Genomic DNA, 11,665 nt, shown 5'->3' on the forward strand with positions numbered 1-11,665 from the left:
AGAGAAGTTTGGGTAGGGACATGGATGAGAGGGCAATGGTCCAGGTACAGGTAGATGGGACAATGCAGAAGACTAGGCTGGCATAGAACAGGTGGGTCAAAGGCCCTTTTTCCGTGCTGTAGTACTCCAGGACTCTCTCCTAAAGCACTTTGCTGTGAATGAACTACTTTTTAAATGCAGCCACTGTTCCAATATGAGCTACTTGGGTTAGTATTTACATAAAAGATACTCCTAATGTTTCAGTTCTACTAATGTTTTTTTGGTACAATAGTTTAAACCCAGGCTGAAATGTATTCACCATGGAAGCAAAGAGTTCTGATGGAAGAGTATATTCAGAGGAAAAGGGGTGAGCCTCGTCAGCCAGAGTAAGCCATTCGAGGGTGATGTTAAGAATCCATTCCTCACATGAAGAGTAAACACAAGAGATTCTGCAGAAGCTGGAAATCTTGGGCATTACACACAAAATGCTGGAGGAACTCAAGAGTTAGGCAGCATCTATGGAGAGGAATGAACAGTCGACAATTTGTGCCTAGACCTTTCATCGGGAAGAGTCTTGGTCAAAAAGCAAAGTTAACAGATGAGGAACATTTGATGGCTCTGGGCCTGTAGTCGCTGGAGTTTAGAAAAATGAAGGGTGATCTCAATGAAACTCAATCAAAATTGGAAGGCCTAGATAGCGTGGTTGTGGAGAGGATATTTAATTTAGTTGGGGAGTCTAGGACCAGCAGGCACAGCCTCAGAATAAAGGGACGTCCCTTTAAAACAGAGATGAGGAGGTATTTCTTTAGCCAGAGAGTGGTGAATCTGTGAAATTTGTTGCCACAGATGGCTGTAGGGGCCAAGTTATTTGGTGTATTTAAAGTGGAAGTTGATAGGTTCTTGATTTGTAAGAAGAACGGGGTTGAGAGGGATCATAAATCAGCCATGATGGAATGGCAGAGCAGACTCAATGGGCTGAATGGTCTAATTGTATTCATATGTCCTATGGTCTAAAATGCTGACTGTTTATCCCCCTCCATAGATGCTGCCTGACTTGTTGAGTTCTGTATGTGTTTTTCCCACACAGAGGTTTTGTTTTAAAAGAAACTAGACAAGACCAGGATATATTATCCAGCCCTAAATGCCCATCAGAAGGTGGCAGTGAGCTGCCTTCTTGGACCACTGCTCTATTTGGGAGAGAGATGCAGCGTTTAGACCTGGTGGCAATGAAGGAACAGCGATACTGGTCCAAGTCAGGGCGATGTGCGACTTAAAGGGGAACCTGCAGGTGATTAAGTTCCCCTGTACTCCAAACTGACAGAGGTGGGCAGGTTTGGGAGGTGCTATGAGCTAGTTTCTACAAAGTGCCTTGAGCTTATATATCACCGGCAGATATATCAGGGACACTTAAGCAACTCTTAGAGGCACACGGATGATAGGAAAATGGAGGGCTATGTAGGAGGGAAGATTATATTGATCTCAGAGTAGGTTAAAAACTCAGCACAACAACGTAGGCTGAAGGGCCGATACTGCTCAATGTTCATGTTCTAACTGAAAAATTGAAAACTAATTAACAAATTGTGATTGTTGTGGGTCTATGAGATATGATACATGCTACAAAGACGAAACTGAACAGAGGAACAAGATAGGAGAATTTGCTGGAGAATTTCTCCTGAGGTTACAGAAGCAGAGAAGATCTGCAGGTATAAATAGCGAGACAGAAAACAACAGGAAATTCATGAAAATATATTTAATATTAGCTCAGAAATCCCGTTTAGATTTATGACGGACAATTAGAAAAGAGTAACTTGCCATTGTCCAGAACAACCAGCAGAGGGGCCAGGAGGTCACACATCCCTTGCACATAACCAATTTCCAAATGCTGCCAGATGTAACTGCAAAATGAATGCGCAGATGTTAAAATAATCATCACGGGATATTAACAAAAAGGAAGCTGAGAGAGAAAAGAGTTATTGGAAGGAGAAAGAGCTTTTGTACCACCTTCTTGTCTCAAACAGATATATTTATATTTTACTTAGAGATACAGCATGGTAACAGGCCCCTCTGAACCAACGAGTCTGTGGTCCCCAATTACATAAGAAATAGGAGCAGGAGTAGGCCATCTGGCCTGTTGAGATAAGATCACGGCTGATCTGACCATGGGCTCATCTCCACCTACCTGCCTTTTCCCCAGAACCCTTAATTCTTCCACTATGCAAAAATCTATTCCACCTTCTCTTAAATATATTTACTGTTACACTCATGTGACCATCAACCTACAGACCCGTACGTCGTTGGAATGTGGGAGGAAACTGGAGCACCCCAAGGAAACCCATGCAGCAATCCTGAGATCAGAAGCCTGGAGGTCCTGCCCTTTAACCTAGCATCTAACTCCCTAAGCAGAATCTCATCATTTGTCCTGCACGTCCTTGGTACCTACACAGACCACAACCTCTGGCTGTTCACCCTCATACTTAAGAATGCTGAAGACTCTATCTGAGATTTCCCAGACCTTGGGACCCGAGAGGTGACATACCATCCAGAATCTCGTTCTTGCCAATTGAACCTTCTGTCCGTTCCCCTAACTAATGACTCCCCTCTCACCACAGTCTGCCTCTTCTCCCCCCTTCCCTTCCGAGTCACAGAGACAGACTCAGTGCCAGAGGCTCAACCATTGTGACTTTCCTCTGCTATCTCATTCCACCACCCCTCCGACAGTTGTTAAGGGGGACAGCCAAAGGGGTACTGTACTGGCTCCTTAACTCCTTCTCTTCCAGACTGTCACCCAGTTTCCTGTGTCCTGCACCTTGGGTGTAACCACTTCTCTATATGTCCTATCTATCACCCCCTCAGCCTCCCAAATGATCCAGAGTTCACCCAGTTCCAGCTCCAACTCCTTAACGCTGTTTGTTACTGAGGAATTGAGAAGGCTGTGAAAGAATTTGGAAGAGATTTGTAGAATCATGATGGGACTTGACAGGGTAGATAACAACTGTTCCATGGTAACAAAGTGATGGTGAATGGCAAAAAAAAACCTCATTTATATTCATGTCCGTGTCCGCACAGGTTCATTGAAAAACTCAATTGCAGAAGAATTACAGGCACACAACATAGATGCACAATATTCACAAGAAAAGCAGCAATTAGACACTTACTATACAAGAAAGAACACAATTAGAACCAAAACTTCTGTTGGAAACTAGAGAATCTGCAGGTGCCAGAAATCTTCTACAATACACACACATTGCTGGTGAAACCCAGCAAGTCAAGCAGCATCTATGGAGGGGAATAAACAGTTGTCATTTCAGGACAAAGTCCTTTGCAGTGCAAACTGGTCAGAGTGTTGCTTTTCTGGGGTAGTGATTAGAGTTGTGACATTTGGTTCAAGAACTGAATGGTTGCAGGGAAGGAGCCGTTCTTGAACTTTGGGTGTTGCGGGTATGACGAAAAACCAAGTTATCAGAAGATTGATACTGATGAGAGAGATAAGGGAGACAATGGAGAAGCGCTCAAAATGTTAATGAGAGAGGAGAGAGGTAACGGAAAAGAAACACAATTAAGAGTATTGACAGACTGGTTGCTTTGAACCTGAACTGTTTGAAGTTTGATGGACAAGCGATACCCCGGCAGGGGGATAAAAAGAGCGGGTTCGCTAAGGCACGACACACACCACGAGATCACGAGATAACGAGACCCTGGAAAAGCGGTGTGCCCCCACAAGTTGGTGGAAGTTTGGAGGTCTGGTCGTGGGAATCGACCATAGACGCACAGTGTGAAAAGGTACGATCGGCGGGAACCTGGTGTGTGTGTCCGCCCTTGCCTGGGTGCCGGGTTCACTGCGGAAGAACGGTCGTATCCGGAACGGAGGGGTCACAGTCGGTGACCACAGAAAACATAAAAGGGTTCGCCCGAAAGCTAACTGCGAAGAACGAAGGTCTGTGTGAATCAGAATTTGCATATTATCTCTCTCTCTCTCTCTCCAACAGCACAACAGCGATTACTGCGAACTGTACTCAGCTGAACTGAACTCTGCGTCACTTGAGACTGATCATTTTACCCCTAGACTGCAATAGAGCTTGATTGATTCCTATTATCCTAGTTCTGTGTACACATATGTTTTATCATTGCTAACCTGTTGCATTTATATCCTTACGATTAGAGTACTGTGTTACTTATTTCTTTAACAAAACTTTCTTAGTTCCAGTAATCCAGACTCCAACTAAGTGGTCCATTTCTGCTGGTTTGGCAACCCAGTTACAGGGTACGTAACATGGGTTGGCACAAGGATCCAAGGATTAGGAGTTCTGGTAGATTCTGGTAGGTGTGTTGAGGCTGGTCATTGGAAGGGTGGATTTCGATGAGCTATGGGGACAGGGTGGGTGAGCAGAGTTAGCTGGTCAGCTCATGGAGAGGTGTGGTACAGACAGTCCCAGGCAGACTAGCCCTTGAATCCACAACCCATGATCCTGGAATCCCTGTAGGTACTCTATCAGAACTCAGAGCAGTGCCCGTACCTGCACATGAATCCACAACCCGTGATCCTGGAATGTGTTCTCCCTGTAGGTACTCTATCAGAACTCAGAGCAGTGCCCGTACCTGCACATGAATCCACAACCCGTGATTCTGGAATTTGATCTCCCTGTAGGTACTCTATCAGAACTCAGAGCAGTGCCCGTACCTGCACATGAATCTACAACCCATGATCCTGGAATGTGTTCTCCCTGTAGGTACTCTATCAGAACTCAGAGCAGTGCCCGTACCTGCACATGAATCTACAACCCATGATCCTGGAATGTGTTCTCCCTGTAGGTACTCTATCAGAACTCAGAGCAGTGCCCGTACCTGCACATGAATCTACAACCCATGATCCTGGAATGTGTTCTCCCTGTAGGTACTCTATCAGAACTCAGAGCAGTGCCCGTACCTGCACATGAATCTACAACCCATGATCCTGGAATGTGTTCTCCCTGTAGGTACTCTATCAGAACTCAGAGCAGTGCCCGTACCTGCACATGAATCTACAACCCATGATCCTGGAATGTGTTCTCCCTGTAGGTACTCTATCAGAACTCAGAGCAGTGCCCGTACCTGCACATGAATCCACAACCCGTGATCCTGGAATGTGATCTCCCTGTAGGTACTCTATCAGAACTCAGAGCAGTGCCCGTACCTGCACATGAATCTACAACCCATGATCCTGGAATGTGTTCTCCCTGTAGGTACTCTATCAGAACTCAGAGCAGTGCCCGTACCTGCACATGAATCTACAACCCATGATCCTGGAATGTGTTCTCCCTGTAGGTACTCTATCAGAACTCAGAGCAGTGCCCGTACCTGCACATGAATCCACAACCCATGATCCTGGAATGTGTTCTCCCTGTAGGTACTCTATCAGAACTCAGAGCAGTGCCCGTACCTGCACATGAATCTACAATCCATGGTCCTGGAATGTGTTCTCCCTGTAGGTACTCTATCAGAACTCAGAGCAGTGCCCGTACCTGCACATGAATCCACAACCCGTGATCCTGGAATGTGTTCTCCCTGTACGTACTCTATCAGAACTCAGAGCAGTGCCCGTACCTGCACATGAATCTACAATCCATGGTCCTGGAATGTGTTCTCCCTGTAGGTACTCTATCAGAACTCAGAGCAGTGCCAGTACCTGCACATGAATCTACAATCCATGGTCCTGGAATGTGTTCTCCCTGTAGGTACTCTATCAGAACTCAGAGCAGTGCCCGTACCTGCACATGAATCTACAACCCATGATCCTGGAATGTGTTCTCCCTGTAGGTACTCTATCAGAACTCAGAGCAGTGCCCGTACCTGCACATGAATCTACAACCCATGATCCTGGAATGTGTTCTCCCTGTAGGTACTCTATCAGAACTCAGAGCAGTGCCCGTACCTGCACATGAATCTACAATCCATGGTCCTGGAATGTGTTCTCCCTGTAGGTACTCTATCAGAACTCAGAGCAGTGCCCGTACCTGCACATGAATCTACAACCCATGATCCTGGAATGTGTTCTCCCTGTAGGTACTCTATCAGAACTCAGAGCAGTGCCCGTACCTGCACATGAATCTACAACCCATGATCCTGGAATGTGTTCTCCCTGTAGGTACTCTATCAGAACTCAGAGCAGTGCCCGTACCTGCACATGAATCCACAACCCATGATCCTGGAATGTGTTCTCCCTGTAGGTACTCTATCAGAACTCAGAGCAGTGCCCGTACCTGCACATGAATCTACAATCCATGGTCCTGGAATGTGTTCTCCCTGTAGGTACTCTATCAGAACTCAGAGCAGTGCCCGTACCTGCACATGAATCCACAACCCGTGATCCTGGAATGTGTTCTCCCTGTAGGTACTCTATCAGAACTCAGAGCAGTGCCCGTACCTGCACATGAATCCACAACCCATGATCCTGGAATGTGTTCTCCCTGTAGGTACTCTATCAGAACTCAGAGCAGTGCCCGTACCTGCACATGAATCTACAATCCATGGTCCTGGAATGTGTTCTCCCTGTAGGTACTCTATCAGAACTCAGAGCAGTGCCCGTACCTGCACATGAATCCACAACCCATGATCCTGGAATGTGTTCTCCCTGTAGGTACTCTATCAGAACTCAGAGCAGTGCCCGTACCTGCACATGAATCTACAATCCATGGTCCTGGAATGTGTTCTCCCTGTAGGTACTCTATCAGAACTCAGAGCAGTGCCCGTACCTGCACATGAATCCACAACCCGTGATCCTGGAATGTGTTCTCCCTGTAGGTACTCTATCAGAACTCAGAGCAGTGCCCGTACCTGCACATGAATCTACAATCCATGGTCCTGGAATGTGTTCTCCCTGTAGGTACTCTATCAGAACTCAGAGCAGTGCCAGTACCTGCACATGAATCTACAATCCATGGTCCTGGAATGTGTTCTCCCTGTAGGTACTCTATCAGAACTCAGAGCAGTGCCCGTACCTGCACATGAATCTACAACCCATGATCCTGGAATGTGTTCTCCCTGTAGGTACTCTATCAGAACTCAGAGCAGTGCCCGTACCTGCACATGAATCTACAACCCATGATCCTGGAATGTGTTCTCCCTGTAGGTACTCTATCAGAACTCAGAGCAGTGCCCGTACCTGCACATGAATCTACAATCCATGGTCCTGGAATGTGTTCTCCCTGTAGGTACTCTATCAGAACTCAGAGCAGTGCCCGTACCTGCACATGAATCTACAACCCATGATCCTGGAATGTGTTCTCCCTGTAGGTACTCTATCAGAACTCAGAGCAGTGCCCGTACCTGCACATGAATCTACAACCCATGATCCTGGAATGTGTTCTCCCTGTAGGTACTCTATCAGAACTCAGAGCAGTGCCCGTACCTGCACATGAATCCACAACCCATGATCCTGGAATGTGTTCTCCCTGTAGGTACTCTATCAGAACTCAGAGCAGTGCCCGTACCTGCACATGAATCTACAATCCATGGTCCTGGAATGTGTTCTCCCTGTAGGTACTCTATCAGAACTCAGAGCAGTGCCCGTACCTGCACATGAATCCACAACCCGTGATCCTGGAATGTGTTCTCCCTGTAGGTACTCTATCAGAACTCAGAGCAGTGCCCGTACCTGCACATGAATCCACAACCCGTGATCCTGGAATGTGTTCTCCCTGTAGGTACTCTATCAGAACTCAGAGCAGTGCCCGTACCTGCACATGAATCTACAATCCATGGTCCTGGAATGTGTTCTCCCTGTAGGTACTCTATCAGAACTCAGAGCAGTGCCCGTACCTGCACATGAATCTACAATCCATGGTCCTGGAATGTGTTCTCCCTGTAGGTACTCTATCAGAACTCAGAGCAGTGCCCGTACCTGCACATGAATCTACAACCCATGATCCTGGAATGTGTTCTCCCTGTAGGTACTCTATCAGAACTCAGAGCAGTGCCCGTACCTGCACATGAATCTACAACCCATGATCCTGGAATGTGTTCTCCCTGTAGGTACTCTATCAGAACTCAGAGCAGTGCCCGTACCTGCACATGAATCTACAACCCATGATCCTGGAATGTGTTCTCCCTGTAGGTACTCTATCAGAACTCAGAGCAGTGCCCGTACCTGCACATGAATCTACAATCCATGGTCCTGGAATGTGTTCTCCCTGTAGGTACTCTATCAGAACTCAGAGCAGTGCCCGTACCTGCACATGAATCTACAACCCATGATCCTGGAATGTGTTCTCCCTGTAGGTACTCTATCAGAACTCAGAGCAGTGCCCGTACCTGCACATGAATCTACAACCCATGATCCTGGAATGTGTTCTCCCTGTAGGTACTCTATCAGAACTCAGAGCAGTGCCCGTACCTGCACATGAATCTACAACCCATGATCCTGGAATGTGTTCTCCCTGTAGGTACTCTATCAGAACTCAGAGCAGTGCCCGTACCTGCACATGAATCTACAACCCATGATCCTGGAATGTGTTCTCCCTGTAGGTACTCTATCAGAACTCAGAGCAGTGCCCGTACCTGCACATGAATCTACAACCCATGATCCTGGAATGTGTTCTCCCTGTAGGTACTCTATCAGAACTCAGAGCAGTGCCCGTACCTGCACATGAATCTACAACCCATGATCCTGGAATGTGTTCTCCCTGTAGGTACTCTATCAGAACTCAGAGCAGTGCCCGTACCTGCACATGAATCTACAACCCATGATCCTGGAATGTGTTCTCCCTGTAGGTACTCTATCAGAACTCAGAGCAGTGCCCGTACCTGCACATGAATCTACAACCCATGATCCTGGAATGTGTTCTCCCTGTAGGTACTCTATCAGAACTCAGAGCAGTGCCCGTACCTGCACATGAATCTACAACCCATGGTCCTGGAATGTGTTCTCCCTGTAGGTACTCTATCAGAACTCAGAGCAGTGCCCGTACCTGCACATGACGTTGCGTAGCTTCTCCAGGTTGCTGGGCGTGAAGTACCAGTAGTTGCGGTCACAACGCTGGACGTCTTTCTCTATCCGGTGCAGGTTGACCGTGTACATGTCCAGAAGTTCTTGCTGAAAGGTGTTTAGAAAGATTAGAAAGAAAGATTGGCTTTATTTGTCACACGTACATCAAAACATACAGTGAAATGCATCATTTGTGTCAACGACCACCACAATCCAAGGATGTGCTGGGGACAACCCATACATATATATTGCCATGCTTCTGGTGCTAACACAGCATGTCGACGTCTAACCTGTACGTTTTTGGAATACTTCCTACTTCACCCTCCACTGTCCACCTCCATGGTCACCTTGAGAAGAATTGCAGATCGTGGATATGTTCCACAAATGTTCAAGGCCAGTATGTATTGCTCATTCCTAATGGCAATCTGCCTTCTCAAACTGCAGTCGTCCTGTGGTGAAGGTGCTCCCAGTGCTATTGGACTGGGGGCGGGGGGGGGGGTGGAATTCCAGGACATGGACCCAGCGGTAATGAAGGGACAATGATTCAAGAAGCAGGATGGCGTGGGACTGAGAGGGAAACCTACAAGTTCCATGTGCCCATTCCCTTGCCCTTGCTGGTTCACGAGAATGATTTGATGGCTCTGGGCCTGTACTTGCTGGAGTTTAGAAGAATAGAGCAGGAGGGGAATCTCATTGAAATCCACCCGATACGAAAGGTCGAGATAGACTGGATGAGGAGAGGAGGTTTCAAATAGTGGGACAGTCTTGGACCAGAGGGAACAATCTCAAAACAAAAGAATGTTCATTTGGAGCAGAGATGAGGAGAAATTTCTTTAGCCAGAGGGTGATGAATCAGTAGAATTCATTATCACAGACGGTTGTGCAGGCCAAGTCATTGGGTATAGTTAAAACAGAGTTTGATTAGTCAGGGCATCAAAGGTTACGGTGAGAAGGCAGGAGACGGGGGTAGGGGGGTAATAAATTTGCCATGATTGAATGATGGTTGGGTTGAATAGCCTAATTCTGCTCCTAAATCTTCAGGTCTCGTGGAAGAGGTTGCGGGTTTGGGAGACAGAACTGGAGGAGCCTATGTGATGCATTTAACAATGCAGTCACAGTCAGCCGGCAGCAAAGCGAGTGACCTGGCCGAGAACTGCAAATGCACGGTGGCACATCATGCTCCTGTGGTGTAGCTTTAGGCTCAGGCTCAGTCCCAAGCTGCTATGTAGCTTTAGGTGTTGGGTCACCAAGGGGTCAGTCCCTCACCGGACAGACCCAACCTTCTGTGTAGCTTTAGGTGTTGGGTCAAAAAGGGTCAGTCTCTCACCGGACAGACCCAACCTTCTGTGTAGCTTTAGGTGTTGGGAGACCAAAGGGTCAGTCTCTCACTGGAGGGACCCAACCTTCTGTGCAGCTTTAGGTGTTGGGTCACCAAGGGGTCAGTCCCTCACCGGAGGGACCCCAAGCTTCTGTGCAGCTTTAGGTGTTGGGTCACCAAGGGGTCAGTCCCTCACCGGAGGGACCCCAAGCTGAGTGTCTGGTCAGTGGTTACCCCGCAGATGGTGGAGATCCAGCATTGATGGTACCATCGATGCTCAAGGGTAGGTGGTGAAAGTCACTGCTGATGGAGATGGACACTGCCTGGTACTTGTGTGGAGTGAACCTAACTCATGTAGGTCTTAGCACAATGCTATTACAGTACCAGCAACCTGACATAAATTCCTGCCTCTGTCTACAGTAAGTTTGTTCTTCCCGTGATCGCGTGGGTTCCCTCTGGTGCTCCAGTTTCCTCCCACTTTCCAAGGGCACCACAATAGTGTAGCCATTAGCACGACATTTTTACAAGTCAGGGCATTGCAGAGTTCAATTCCGGCACCGATCTGTAAGGGGTCTCTCTACATCCTCCTTGTACAATGTGTGTGTTTTCTCCAATTTCCTCTCTCAATCCAAAAACGTACTGGGAAGGTTAACTGGTCATTGTAAATTGTGCCCTGATTAGGTTACTGTTGAATCACTGGTCATTGTAAATTGTCCCGTGATGAGGTTAAGGCTGATTTATACTTCTGTGTACTAGCTTACGCCGCAGGCTACACAAGTGGGCTTCGCCGTTGTGAGCATTTATACTTGTGCGTTGGTGTGTCTACATCGTTCTGCAATTCACTGCCAAAACGCTAGTTGGCGGTGGGGTTTCTATGCCACTATGTTGAGTTTCTTCGTGTTGAAACTCAACACAAAGAAACTCAAACTTAAAACAATGGCGACTGAAACTGAAGGAGGGTGAATTTTCTCTGCTTGTCCGGCCACTGAGAGACATGGACGAGGAAATGCATTTCAAATATTTTCGGATGTCGGCAAGTAGATTTGACAATTTGGTTCATCGTCCCCAACCATGTATTTTGCATCAGTGTACGCACAGTATACTCAGAGAATGGCGATCACCATTCGAGTTTTAGCTTCCGGTGGAAGTCAACAGGCTGTAGCAGCTAGCTACAAACAGGCGTCAAGCACAGGGTCCTCCATAATTTCGGAGGTCTGTAAAGCTTTATGGAAAGTATTGCAGCCAGAGTTCCTTCCCTGCCCTTCAGTCGCCCAGTGGGAAGCTATTGCAACTTAGGAGGAAATGTGATGCTACCAAGCGGACCAATCACAGTTGTTACGGTCGGCGTCGCCACGACGCGTAGTTACATTTTTGGGGAGGTGCGCAGCAGGGTACGGTGTAGGGTACGC

The 11,665-nt window shown here is 47.4% G+C and overlaps 1 protein-coding gene across 1 annotated transcript in view; it reads right to left on the reverse strand.

The window, feature by feature from the left end:
- sgsm1a (small G protein signaling modulator 1a) overlaps nucleotides 1-11,665 on the reverse strand; it is a 197,654-nt gene that overhangs the window by 23,115 nt on the left and 162,874 nt on the right. Inside the window, exons 20-21 of the mRNA XM_063034063.1 lie at nucleotides 8,922-9,046; nucleotides 1,792-1,874 (exon numbers count right to left, since the gene is read on the reverse strand). Coding sequence (XP_062890133.1) covers nucleotides 1,792-1,874; nucleotides 8,922-9,046 — 208 coding nt within the window. The remainder of the gene's footprint in view (nucleotides 1-1,791; nucleotides 1,875-8,921; nucleotides 9,047-11,665) is intronic.

Source organism: Mobula hypostoma, chromosome 27 (genome assembly GCF_963921235.1).
Source record: "Mobula hypostoma chromosome 27, sMobHyp1.1, whole genome shotgun sequence".
NCBI lineage: Eukaryota > Metazoa > Chordata > Chondrichthyes > Myliobatiformes > Myliobatidae > Mobula > Mobula hypostoma.